Raw genomic sequence first — 14,783 nt, 5'->3', positions numbered from 1 at the left:
CAACACTTTTGGCTTGTAAACAAATCTTCATTCTAATATTTTATATATGATATCATAAAAGAGAATCATTTAGCAAAATGATTTACACATCTAAAAGACATTTAAAGTATATTGTTAAAACCTAAGAAATAGAATAATTTTTAGTTTTAAAAAAAATTAAATAAATATTTAATGAAATTAACTTTATTAAGAAAATTCCTTTATTATTATTCTTATAATAGTATTAAGATAATCATACATATCAAGCACACTGGGAATGAAATATCTACTCGATAAAAGCAATGATTTAAACACACCTCAAACATCTTAAACAATTACAAGATATCTCTATTAACAATTTATTCAAACATCCTCATTTTCTAGTTCATGCCATATAGGTCAGAGTTCCCAAATTTTATCTCTTAATATAATAACTAGAATGACATAATGTCTTATAGAACTATTCTGGACAACCATGGCTACCACTCAGAATTTTCATGATGATTTGATGTTAAAAAAAATTTCAAAAGTATTTATTTCTTAATAAGTTCAAATCTATCACGCAGAGCCTTAAATAAACAACATAGATTTCGACATTTTTATAAAATCATATACTAATAAAAAAAATTATGAAATTAAAAGTAGAAACACTAAACACATTTACAAAGTTGTATTTAAAATTTTGAAAATTTTGGAGATCATTTGGCACTCCGAATAAGTTTATAAAATAAAAAATACAGTTGAAATTTTATGCTTCCAATGCAACATTTGGTACTCATATAATTTTAAAAAAAATAAAAAATTCAGTTAAAACCATAGTTTTCCAATGCAACAATATCTATTTTGAAAATCTATATAAAATTGAAAACAAGGCCAATTCTCATAAAACAAAATTTATTCAATAAGCCCTAAATTTCTAGATACGGAGGTATAAAGTTTGTCTTGAAAATCCTTTCAAAAGCCATGATTTAATATAAAATATGCATGCCGTCCATAAATAATTTTATAATATATTTTTTATACCAAGAGTTTCTAACCAAGCATATTCTTATCTTATCACCCATAACAATTAAACATATCCAACAAGGACTCACCAATTGAGAAGCTTCCGTTTTAACCAAGATCTCTAACTCTATTGTAGAAGTAGGGTAATCCTGAGACACTTTTTTCAGCTTGAGCTAAATTATATATTTATTGTATTTTTTTTTTACTAATTTCGATGCATATAAAGGATAAAAAGCCAAAAACATCAAGTAGTGTAACATCAAAATTCTTAGAAAACACATATATTTATCAAAAATTTGTGAAATTTTTTATTTTATTGATGGCGAAAGTGAAGTATTTGAATAATTTAATTTACTAAAAAAAGAACAAATATGAATGTAAAGGAAATAAATAATAAAATTATGAAAATGTTATTAATTGTTACTATATGTTAATTTATAACTTTCTAAAACTAGTAACAATGGTATAAGATATTAATATAGTTTTCTTTCATTTAGACTAAATCACTTTTTTTTTACAATAAGTTAAAGTAAAGTATCATTTTAGCTTCTAATGATTTCAATTTATTAAATAAATATATAATTTAATCATGTGGTAATACAAATATCTAACTCTACTTGTAAAACAATAAAAAGAGTTGAATTGGGAACATGATTGAAAAGAAAATAAAAACTATAATATTAGATGAAAAATAAGAAAACTTAAGGGGTATTAATGAATTTTTCCCAGGGCTAGACCGGGCTCCAACCCGTCTAGACCACCTATATTGTAGAAGCAAAAAAGGTTGCTGAGAGAAAGATATGATAGTGTAGAAATTAAGGTTGAGAGAAGGAAATTGAAAAAAAAAAAAAATGTATTCTACAGGGAACCCTTGAAAAACCCTAGTAAATTAAAAAAGCCTAAATCATTCCCAAAATTCTCCTAATTAACAAATTAAAAGAAATAACAATTCCTATTTGTTTATTAATAATTACCATGATCACTAATAAAGAAATAAAAGGGTGTTGCACATGTTTTGGTCTAGTTAGATCCATATGACCTAAAAGTGTGTAAAAAGGTCTGGGCCAGCCCAACCCAGGCCCGAAAGAAGTTATCTCGGCCCACCGGCTAAGGGCATAAGCCAAGGCTTTCGGGAAAAAAAAAAAAAGAAGCTAGCTTCGCCATATCTCAATTTTAATTATTTTTTAAATTCCACCTAAATACTTGATACACCCTTGTTTGTTTTGTCTAACTATATCAAACCTAAGAAATCCTTATGATTGAATGTTTTTTAAACTTTTTTTTTATTAACTCATGCATCCATTGAAGTTAAAACTTAAGACTAGAGCCTTAAGAATATTACTCTTTATTCCATACCACTAGAGTTAGACTTTGACTTTTTGAAACTTAAAATTATTTAAGTACAATTTTCAATAACTTAAAATTTAATTTTAAAATTTTAAATCATGATTTTTTTTTAAAAGGCCCAATGCTGAGCGTGACCCAACTCTATGAGGGTGGGACTTGGGCTTAGCCAAGGCTGAGCTAGCTTAGCTTGTTTGCAAACCTTACTAAAGATTGGATTTGAGTATATTTTACGTGATAGAAAGTATTAAAATGAGAAAAAGGATAACTATATCTCTAAAGTTTGGAGAAATAGTCACAAAAACTCTTAAATTTTTTTAAAATTGGCATTAAAATCCCCTTTTGACCATAATATCATTTGAATTTAGTAATTAGAAAATTGACTTTGAAGTTTTTTAGTTAATTCAAATTTAATATAAATAATATAATCTATCTTGTAGACTAATAATATGAAATTATTTTTAACATTTAAAATAATATTAAATATTAAATTGTTATATTTATTTTAATAATATATTTGTATTTATTATACAGATTTTAAATAAATCTTTGTGTTAAATATAATTTACAAATAAAAAAATCTCCCTATTAGTAATATTAAAATTAATTTTTATAATATTCAAAGTAATTTTGAGTTTAATTTATTATTTTAATATTATTTTTACTAATTATTAAAAATTACTTTCATATAATAAATTAGATCTATTAGATTGTAAAATATAAAAATATTTTTAAATCTTAAAATCACTTTAAAATGTATATGATTACATTTATTTTAATACCATACTTCTATTTATTATAAGATTTTAGGGTCAAATTTTTTTTAGTTTATAAAGTCAAAGGATATTATGGTCAAAAGAAAGTTTTTGTGTCCCTCATTAAAAACTTAGGAGTTTTTGTGACCATTTCCTCAAACTTTTATCAATGTATTTTTTGCTATTAAAATTTATTTTTATTATTAATATTGAGTTATTACCCCCGATAGTTTAAACTTTTGGGTCAAGCTCTTTGTCCCCACCTTCTTGTTGTATAGCTTGAATTTCTAAATTGTTTCAGCGCTTCCTACCTACTTATTTTGTCTTATTTAATTATTTATATTTCTTAGTCAATTTTGAAGCCTTTGTCTTGCCTTCTTAAGATCCAAATGCCCTTAAAATCTCATTGCATCTTAGGGGCCTATTAAACAATGTCATGTAGGGTTCTTAAGTACCTAACAGCTTAATTTCTTGGGTCTAGTAGTTTCCAATAAGATGTTATCATTGGGTTTACGACTAGCAAAGTTTGCATTATTTTTTTTAACACATATAGATAGATAGATCAAAGTAGATAGAATCAACAACAATTACGATATCAGCAATCGGCAGTGCTCTAGGATAAATGAAGATGATGTTTTCTTGAAAAATTATTTGATCGGGGGGGGGGGGAGAATAAAAGAACTTTGGTTAAGAAAGATAATAGACGTATTTTGGGTAAGAAGATTCTATATTTTAGAGGACGAAAGATAATTTGGATTGAAGGAGTAAATAAAATTTAAAATTTTGTTCATGTGACAATTTTTTATTGAGTGGGAGGATCACCTTAGCACATTTATATGATGTTTTAAGAATATACAAGACTTTCTACTTAAATCACATCTCTTGATTTTAAAAATCCATATACTGAGAGAGCATACGCAATAAAAACAAATGCATTTTTGTTTATTTTACCATGGATATCCAAATTATATTTCATCATGTAACCATTAAGGTGCCTCATTCTATTGTATCGATGAAATCAATCATATTATAATCTCAGTTAAGCAGGCTATGCTTGATACTCGCTTCTCTTCGATCTGTGACTTCATTAATTGGTAATGTATCAATTTCGTTTTGTACAATAACGTAATTATTTCATTGATTGATACAAGGTACATGTCCTCTACACTTTTTCTGGCATCATTGGATGAACAATTGTCGAGTTCTGGATGGACGATTTGGGCAACTGCCTCTAACTCCTGGGAAGTAGAACTATATCTCTTGACTCTGGCATATGTAGCTCTGGGGAACTGCCTGTAACTCGTGGGAGGTAAAGCTATATCTGTTGACTTGATTTTTTTATGTATTTTTCACTTTGCATGCTGATATGTTTGCTGCAATTTGGTCAATTTGCATTAGGCTTCTAGCATTTAATGTTAACGTATATTCACAAGGTAAATTGGATTATTCTTACAATGTGAACTTGTAAAATATGAGCAACGGGTGTGCTGTTAGGGTTGTGGGGATGGGTGAGTATTGGTCGTTCTTTGCTAGCTAGTTTTTTATAGAGATACATCAGAATCAATCTCTTGACCAATTCTCTCCTAATCTTGTGCTTACCGCTTATAGATAATATCTGTTGTAAATGCTCTTTTATTTACTCCTTCTTTCTCTCCTCGATTTATTCTCTTTAATTCAAATTGTAATCAAATCTAGGATAGTTATTACCCTTTGTATTCCAACTACAGTCTGTATATATATATACGACTAACATCAATAATAAAATATAGCTTCATTTTCATTCACAATTGATATTATTTCCCTTTATATGGTATCCAGAGCATAGATCCATTTTTTTTTATTTCTTTTTCCCACGGTTCTTCACCCTCCCTCTTTAATGGCATCCAATGATCAATCACTTCTACCCAACAATGCTGAACCGACCAAGCCTTTCATCATCATCTCCCTTTCTCACATCCTGAAACTCACTTCAACAAATTATATCTCATGGAAAACTCAACTTGAAGCTACCCTCCTTGGCCATGATCTACATAAATTCATAGATGGTTCTCATCCTGCCCCATCTAAAACAATTATCTAAAATAACACCACCACTACTAATCCTGCCTACATCACATGGTTCCATCAAGACAAGTTCATTCTTGGAGCTCTTGCTGGCACGCTTTCCAACCCACTTGTCCCTCTCATTTCACAATGCTCCACTACCCATGACGCTTGGCAAACTCTTGCTAAGACATATGCCAATCCCTCGAAAGGCCATCTCAAACAAATAAAAGATCACCTTAAAAATATTACCAAGGGTTCTCGTTCCATTTCTGACTACATGCAGGAAATCAAGTGTTGTACAGATCAACTAGCCTCTCTTGGCCGTCCCCTTGATCCCGAAGATATCGTTGACAAAGTCCTTGATCAACTCAACGATCCCGACTATGAGAGTGTCATCAATGGCTTCCAAAACCGTGAAACTCCTATCACGTTTGATGAGTTACACAAAAAATTCATCAATCGTGAACTCTCCCCCAAACACAAAGCCAAATCCTCCAACAATTTCCTTGCCACTGTTAACTATGCGGCCAAACAACAAAACAGAAACTATCAATACCGTCCTCCTTCTTCCAATGCAGGCCTTCTTCCCATTCCAAACCACTCCAACTCTCAGCCTCCTACTCGTTCTTCTCAACCCTTCAAAGGACGGTGTCAATGGTGCCGAAACCAAGGTCATTATGTCTCCCAATGCCCCATTTTCCGCAACCACTATCCAAATGCAATATTACCTTCCCAACAATCTAACCCATCCATGGTTCTTTCTCATGCAACACCTCGCCATGTTGCCAAAGGCTATCAATCCTCGTTTCCTCGTGCCTACGCTGCCATCGTTACCAACCCCTCCTCTAATGGTTGGCTTCTCGACAGTGGTGCCACTCATCACGTCACCTATGATCTTGAAAACATTTCTCTTCACTCCCCGTATGATGGTACTGAGGAACTAATTATTGGAGATGGCTCGGGCCTCGCCATCTCAAACACTGGTTCCACTTCACTTCTTACCCCTACTACTACATTTAATCTTAATCATATTCTTCATGTGCCTTCCGTTTCTCGTAATATTATTTCTATCTCTAAATTTTGTCATGATAATAATACTTCTATCACTTTCTTACCTAATTCCTATATTGTGAAGGATCTTCGCACGGGGGTACCTCTTCTTCAAGGTCCAACTAAATCTGGAATATATGAATGGCATTCCACTCGTCCTGTCATTCACTCAGTCAAATTGATATCTACTACCGATTGGCATCACAGATTAGGCCATCCATCTTATTCTATTCTACGTCATATTAGCAATGCTTTCAATTTAAATATTCCAAAAACAATATCTTTTCATTGTAATTCATGTGATTGTAATAAGAGCCACAAAGTGCCATTCTATCAAAATACCATTCAATCTCATGGTCCTCTTGATGTTCTTTATAGTGATGTTTGGACTTCTCCCACTCTTTCTTATGATGGCTACAAATATTATCTTATTTTCGTTGACCATTATTCCAAATATATATGGTTTTACCCTCTCAAACACAAAAATGACGCCACTACCACTTTTCATAAATTCAAACTCTTGGTTGAAAAAATTTTTAAATGCCCCATCATAACAATCTATAGTGATAATGGTGGTGAATATATTGGTTTAGATTCAACACTTGAGTCTCATGGTATAACTCACCTCACCTCACCTCTCCTCCTCATACGCCCGAGCACAATAGTTATTCGAAGCGTCGTCATGGCCATATCGTTGAAACAGGTCTTTCCCTCCTTACTCATTCCTCTATGCCACGAAAATATTGGCCTCTTGCTTTTGCCACTGCTTGCTATTTAATTAATCGTCTGCCTACTCCTACGCTTCACCTTCAATCTCCTTACTTTAAACTACATGGCCACACGCCTAATTATCTCAAACTTCGTAGCTTTGGATGTCTTTGTTATCCATGGCTACGTCCCTATACCTCAAATAAACTCGATCCCCGCTCATCTCCTTGTGTCTTTGTTGGTTATTATGCTACCCAAAGCACCTATTATTGTCTTGCTCCCCACGCCAATAAAATCTATGTTTCTCAACATGTCAAATTCATTGAGCATGAATTCCTTTTTTCTTCCTCCTCCATGACGGCATCACCGCACACGTCCATCGAAACGGATGAATGGTGTGCACTTCTTCTTCCTATTATCTTCGCTGCATCATCCACACCAGCTATCCCCTTCCCAAACCTCGGCTACCTCAAACACCCCCACTCCTTCTCCCCCACCACCTCCACCACGCCCTCTCACTCGCCTACAAAATAATATTCGTAAACCCATTACTAAAATGAATCTCCATGTCTCTCTCCAACTTTCTTCTACCGAACTTACCACAATCACTCAAGCCCTCAAAAGCCCCGTTTGGCGTGATGCTATGCAAACTGAATACGATGCCATGCAAACTGATACGATGCCTTGCTAAAAAATAAAACATGAGACCTTGTTCCCTCTTCTCTATTACAAAATCTCATTAGTTGTAAGTGGATTTTTCGGACTAAGTATAACCCGAATGGCTCCATAGCCTGTCACAAGGCTCGCTTAGTAGCTAAAGGGTTCCACCAACGTCCCGGCCTCGACTACACTAAAACTTTCAGCCCCGTAGTTAAACCCGCTACAGTCCGCACTGTTCTTTCTCTTGCCATAATCTATGGGTGGTCTCTTCGTCAAATTGACATTAATAATGCTTTTCTCTAAGGTTCTCTCATGGAGGACGTGTTTATAGTCCAATCCCCTGGTTTTGTTAGTCAATCTCATCCTACTCATGTTTGCAAACTTTGCCAAGCTCTCTATGGTCTTTAACAAGCTCCTCGAGCTTAGTATAATGAACTCAAATCCTATCTTCTTACTCTTGGGTTCAAAAATTCCGTCTCAGACACATCCTTATTTGTTCTACGTAATATTTATGGTCTTATCTACCTCTTTGTCTATGTTGATGATATTATTATCACTGGCTCAAATTCATCTTTTTTAAGCACACTCATCTCTTAATTCTCCTCTCGTTTCTCTCTTAAAGATCTTGGTAACCTCTCATATTTTCTTGGCGTTGAGGTGTTACCTCATCCTCAAGGTCTCTTTCTTAGCCAACATAAATATCTCCAAGACCTTCTAACCCATGCCCATATGTCAAATGCCAAACCCGTATCCACTCCTATGGTCACGCATCCCCTTCTATCCACACAAACTGGAGCTCCTTTAGCCAACCCAACTGAATACAGAGCACTTGTGGGAAGCCTTCAATATCTCTCTTTAACTAGACTTGACATCTCCTTTGCTGTAAACAGGTTATCTCAATATATGCACAAACCTACTAAAGATCATTGGGCCGCTCTCAAATGCCTATTACGCTATCTCACAGGAACTACTACACACGGTTTACTACTTCGCCGAGACTTACTGACCACTCTTCATGCTTTTACAGACGTCGACTGGGCAGTTGATAAAGGCGACTATATTTCTACAACTGGTTACATCGTCTATTTGGGTCGAAATCCTATATCTTAGAGTTCCCGCAAACAACGAACTCTTGCTCGCTCTTCCACCGAAGTCGAGTACCGTGCTGTTGCCGCGACTATTGTCGAGGTCCTATGGGTTCAAAACTTACTATGTGAGCTAGGATACCTACCCACCAACAAACCAGTCATCTGCTGTGATAATATGGGAGCTACATATGTTGCTGCCAATCCAAAGTTCCACTAAAAAATGAAACGTTTAGGACTTGACTATCATTTTGTTCGTGAAAATGTTCAACATCAAAACCTACGTGTGTCATACATTTCTGGTTAACTCGCCGATGCTCTTACAAAGCCGCTTGCTCGCACCCGGTTCCATGAACTTGTGTCCAAGATTGGTCTCACTTACCGACCGTCCATCTTGTGGGGGCATGATAGAGATACATCAGAATTAATCTCTTGATCAATTCTCTCCTAATCTTGTGCTTACCGTTTATAGATAATATCTATTGTAAATGCTCTTTTGTTTACTCATTCTTTCTCTCCTTGACTTATTCTCTTTAATTCAAATTGTAATCAAATCTAGGATAGTTATTACCCTTTGTATTCCAACTACAGTCTGTATATATATATACGACTAACATCAATAATAAAATATAGCTTCATTTTCATTCACAATTGATATTATTTCCCTTTATAGTTTTTATTAGTCTAACTTAGTTCAAAAGCTAGTATCAAAGGGAATAATAAATGGGCCCACTAGATTCTGGGATTTGCGTTTTATAAGTTAGATTTATTGAATAAAATATATTGGTTTGAATATGAAGTGGCCGATAGTGTTGATCCTAAATCTATTCTAGTTGGCAGATAGAAATTGAAAGGGCTATCTATTGCCTTATAGAGGTAGAAGCAAGGGACAAAACTTATTGAGATAGATGGCATTGCTTTGTATTTTAGACGTCTATATTCCTTGACAAATTAACACGTCAATACCTTAAGGATCAGCTGCATATTAAAAAAAGTGTGTGTAACCTAAGGAGAAAGCGATCAAGAGGGTACCTAATTTAATTATAGGTAGATCAATTACTTTCTTAGGAATATAAAAATAGTTAGCTCTTGATAAACCTTTTTTTTTCTCCTTCACTTTTACTGCAAATGTTAGAAAAGCAGACAACTTTTGCCGAATGCGTTAGAAGGATGTCACAAGCGAATGAACTTCACATGTTGAAGACGGCATGGATGCGAGCTCAAAACCTGCGACCCAATCTATATGATAATTATCAATATTGTGATAAATTAATGTATAGATTTGTCTCCTTTGTTACAACAAATAATACACCAGAATAGAGCGAACTTAGTATTTATGTTAGAAAACTGTGTTTCCAGAAAACATATTCATTGTTCCATAATTCTTCTTCGTCTAACGGTGCTTCTTTACCGCAGCTTTACCAAGTCACTTTAGCAGCCATAAGAGATTTTTGAAATATGTAAAGGGAAGTAGAATGTTAGAGATTGTCATAGTTCGGTAGTTGGTCTTCCTTTGAAACAATTAGGATATATTAGACATTGTCCTTGTACTTTTACTTAAAATTAGTATCAGTGTAAGTTATTGTGGCATATGAGCATTTTTTCATTAGATTCATCCTTAGTGTGAAAGCTCTTCAACAAAGGATGATCTTTCTACATGTGAGTGTGTGTGTGTTCAGAAAAGAGACATTCTAGATCAATAAATTATACTCAATGCCAAAACCCGATCGTCTATTTAAAGCAGGGAATAATCATGGTCAGTTCAATTCAAAAAATATTCTTACAATCCTTAATTCTCAGAAATTATGGGTGAGCAGTTTCTTAGTTACCTGGTGTAGAGTACTAGCTAGTATAGTGATACCATTCACGGTGGAGGAGTTTTCAGTTGGCCAGCCGAATAGGAAAAATCATAACCATTCTATCACTCGACAAAGTATATGTGTATTTGTGTTTCTGTGTATGTATGAGTGTTGTTCGTTGGTTAATGTAGAAAGATCACACATGCCAGACCTCTCAATCAGCAAAGCTTTGCTGCCAAATTCTAACAAAAAAATTTAACACCGATTTTACAAATAATTGATATACCATGCATGCTTGACCTCTTCAGTTTCTGTTATAGAATTTCTATTACCCTGTTAAGAAAATAGAATTTGTCAGGAACAAGAATATATGACAATGATTGTAATTCTACCTGGAGTTCTTTCATTTAGCTCTTATTCCCAAGCTATAGCTGAATTTATTTTGCAAATCCTAGGCAATCAGGGTTTCAATCCATCTGAGGCTCTTGCACATGAGAGCATGCCTTGTGCATTATCTACATGAGAACAAGAAAATATGTAGAAACGAAAAGAAAATCACTCCATTATTCCATTCTTTCTTTCTTTGGGCACCCTGGGATTCTTCCCCTAGACATATCCAGGAACTATGTCATAGCCCCTAGCAAAGATGTCTTTTCTTAAGCCACATGACAAAATAAAGAGACTAGTTAAAAATTCTCTATCTCAGTCGTAGATCCACATGAAATTGCCTTCTTTTAGAAATGAATTTGTGATTGTGCGTCTAAAAGAAAGTTGCGTGTGTCCGCATGCGTTTTGGTCTTTGCTTTCTTAAATTCCAATCCAGTGATTAACAATAGTCTTGATGTGAGCCACTGCAAGAAACTGATCAGAAGTATACCAGGAATAGTGTTTGTGAAAAAGGAAAGAAATGCACCAAATAAATTTCTTCATCAACATTACCATATACTGCAATCTTGAGTTCAAGTTCTATTTTCATTATGTAATTTTATATTATTACTTCGCTAATGTAATCTTGAATCCATGAATTGATGACCAGAGCTACCTCATAATGTCAGGCACGATGATGACTAGTCTTATAATCTGGTAAAAAAGGACCCGTGACAATGGATAACACGAACAAGCAATCTTAAAAAAAAAAAAAAATCCTAGACTTAAAGAAGTTACAATAATTACCATATTCAATCAACCATGCTGGAAGAATTCACAGACTAAAAGTGGAATATAACCCAAGTAATTGTCTGCGATTCCTTTTACTTGAAAAACGTTTATCGACTTCAATATAAACTGCAATATCTGTTGTCATCAATGGGGTTGCAGGAGAACTGATCTTCCAGGAATTGAGGCTGGGAATCAATGTTTGAGGTAGTCATGAAAATTGAAGTAGGGTTTTGTTCTTGGGAATTAGAGAGGATCCTGGAATCTGAACTAGGGTTTTGCTCATTGGAATTAGTAGTGCTCGTGTAAATTGAGCTAGATTTTTCTTCTTGGCAGGTATCTGGGTTGATATTGAAAATGTCGCCGGGGATCTTTGCGTAGAGATTACTTGTTGATCCCTTCATGTTTGTCAACACATAGTAACTATTATAATCAGTACTATAAGGAGGATTGTTTTGTTGGGAACTTGCGGCAGTTGATTCTCCAATGTGGAGTGTGTAATCGAAGATTGATGATGATCTTGGTGAACTTGGAAAGCCCAAAAACTTCTCAATGATGCGCACCGAATCCATCTGATCTTCTTCCTCTTCTGCTTCAGCCACAACCTTCAGAGACGAATTCTTTTCTTGGCTAGGACTACAAGGCCTTAACTGTTCCAAATCATTAGGGTTTGCTTCCTCAGAACACTTTCTTGATTTCTCAAGGCCTCTCATTTTCATTTTCTCTAAAGTTCTTTCCCTTGCTCTTGCTCTCGCCTTGTCCCTAGATTCCCTTACAATAGGATTAATTACTGCTTTACGTGATTTATTGTTCATTGCTCCTCGGCTCAGCGTCACCAAAGAGTCATCTACTACCAGAGCGCTCTTCTGGTCTCCGGTGTCCTTAATTCTCTTGATTCCTGACACTACTTCACTCTCTGAAGTAGACGAGAGACTCTTTGCACCACTGGTGCAGCTGTTCTTCACACTTGGTAAACTCTCTGTGAGTTCCTTGATTGCGGCCTTCGATTTGGAGAGCAGCCACTCAATTGTTTTACTGGCTTTATCAAAGCCTAATGTGTCCTGAAGATCAAAGAACTTGCGGGCAATTTGAAGGGACAGCCTCATCCGCCGGTCTCTCGGGCCTTGAGCTGTGTAGATCTTGCTGTGTCTGTCCTTCTTCCCAGTTCTCTTCCGTTGAACCGCCTGTGCCTTTTCATCACCATTAACCCCACCATTTTTCTTTTTCTTGGTGGTGGTTTTTTTGGTTGCCTCAACTGGAGATGCCATTTTAATCTCAGTCTCATCAGCTGCCACATTGTCAGAACTGCAACCCAAGATTTGGTGTTGTGAAAAGAAGTGAGTCATAAAAAACTCATTATCATGATTAGGAAGAAAGGGTTGATCTTGATCAGCAGGGAAGTCCAAGAATGGTGATGGCTGGTGATGATGCTGTGAGGAGCTAGGGTTTTCATTTTCAGTTGCAAGAATTGACTGATTGGTAAAAGGAAAGTGATGATGGTCACAGTTGTTGCTGCTTGAAGGAAACATAGCTAGCAGCTAAAGAAAGACACACTACTAATCTTGGAAAGAGAGAGCTAGCGAAAGGATAGGTTGTAAAGAATAGGAAATTTCTAACTTGGGAATGGGTATTTATGATTGAAGATGAATCTTTTTCTTGATAATTTTTTTTTCTTTTTTGTTTTTTTCCCGGTTAAAATTAAAAAAAAAAGTGCAAATAATAAGATGCAGCTAATTTGGATGGTGATGAGGGGGAGCAGGGAGAGTGAGTGGACGGAAAACACAACACAATTATACAAGTCGTGGGAAACAGAGGAGGTGTGTGATTGTGATATGGTGAAAGTGAGGGTAATAGAAACGAATGAAGGGGTTAGCCCTAGCCCCTGAGTTGCAACTGTGACAATTCACGTGGGGTGTGCAGGTAGTTGCTTGACAGCAACACTTGTCACTCGCTATTCTTTCTTTTTCACCAAGTAGAAAGAGAGAGCCCTTTGTCTTGAGAGCTACAAGAAGCTGCTAGCGAGAGTATAGACATGGCCATCTCTAGAAAAAAAAAACCTAGCTAGCTAGGGCAGAACGGTACAATTATTAAGTATTATTATAGCAACTGAATACAACAGAGGAGGCATTGTAGATTGTACAGAATTGGTTCTCTACTGCTTTTACCGCCCATGGAGATCAAGCAAAAGTTTCTTTGACTGGACGACCAAACCCACATGTCCCTTTCATTTTTTGACTACTGCCCTTCGAATATTATTCAGACCAGACACCTTCTTTAGTTCATCGTAGCTCTTCCGACCTAGCTCTTCCTTATTGTTGCTATATACCGCAAATTAATACGAGTTGTTTCAAAAAGTGATTCGCTACAATACCATCCACATCATACATATTTCAAACTTAGGTTTTTAATCCTGTATCAATTTTCAAGTTAGATTCTGATTTTTTTCTTAAGCGTTTCAAGTTTTGTACCTGAGATCGCAAAGTCCATATGTTTATTAGCTAACCCATTTCAATGATAAAATCACAATTCCCGGTTGCAAGTTTAACAGATTTGCTATCCATTTTGTATGGACCACATAAAGAAATTAAACCTAAATGCCTAGATCTATTTTAGCTGCTGGTATTTTTAACTACCCATGTACAGTTTTCAAGATCATTCAAGGAGTAGCGCTAGGTGTAGCTAAGTAGAGATTTTAGAATATCTATGTCATAGGGCACTCATTTAATATATGTATAACATGTGTGTATTTATTTTAAAAAATTATTATATAATTAATAATTATATTTAATTCATGCATACATTTCGTACATATATTAAGTGGTGTGATACAACAGAAGTACACTAAAGTCTCTCATAACTAAATTATATACCCTTTAAATATAAAACAACTGCTAAGTAGCTTGTGAGTATTGTTTAGTAATTCCTACCTAATTGTACAACAACCAATAACAGATATAGTAGTGCTATAGGGGTTCAAGTAATGTTCCTATATTTGGATTCAAAATGATGTGTCTGCTAATTTGTAACAGCCACGTCCCTCAATTTATTAAATCAACTATCATATCACTTGGGATTAATGTCCGTTAAATAAAATTAAAAAGAATAACGCAAAATAATTTTGCACAAAATAATTATGCCCTTGTACAGAATTTCACAGTAAATTACTAATGCTGTCACCAGTATTAGTGGAAGGACCA

At 34.8% G+C, this 14,783-nt stretch overlaps 1 protein-coding gene across 1 annotated transcript; it reads right to left on the bottom strand.

Moving 5' to 3' along the window:
- Nucleotides 1–11,151: 11,151 nt before the first annotated feature.
- LOC102620475 (transcription factor TCP12) lies at nt 11,152–13,697 on the bottom strand. The gene has a single exon (XM_006484509.3). The coding sequence runs from the start codon at nt 13,113–13,115 to the stop codon at nt 11,706–11,708; it is 1,410 nt and encodes a 469-aa protein (XP_006484572.1). The 5' UTR covers nt 13,116–13,697; the 3' UTR covers nt 11,152–11,705.
- Nucleotides 13,698–14,783: the final 1,086 nt, after the last annotated feature.

The sequence above is a fragment of the Citrus sinensis genome, chromosome 4 (assembly GCF_022201045.2).
Source record: "Citrus sinensis cultivar Valencia sweet orange chromosome 4, DVS_A1.0, whole genome shotgun sequence".
Lineage (NCBI taxonomy): Eukaryota > Viridiplantae > Streptophyta > Magnoliopsida > Sapindales > Rutaceae > Citrus > Citrus sinensis.
Note: the sequence above shows the minus strand (reverse complement) of the source record. Positions and strands in the feature narration are given on the sequence as shown.

What these genes read in the sequence shown, in the direction of transcription:
- LOC102620475 (XM_006484509.3), bottom strand. Translation starts at nt 13,115, where the DNA reads ATGTTTCCTTCAAGCAGCAACAACTGTGACCATCATCACTTTCCTTTT.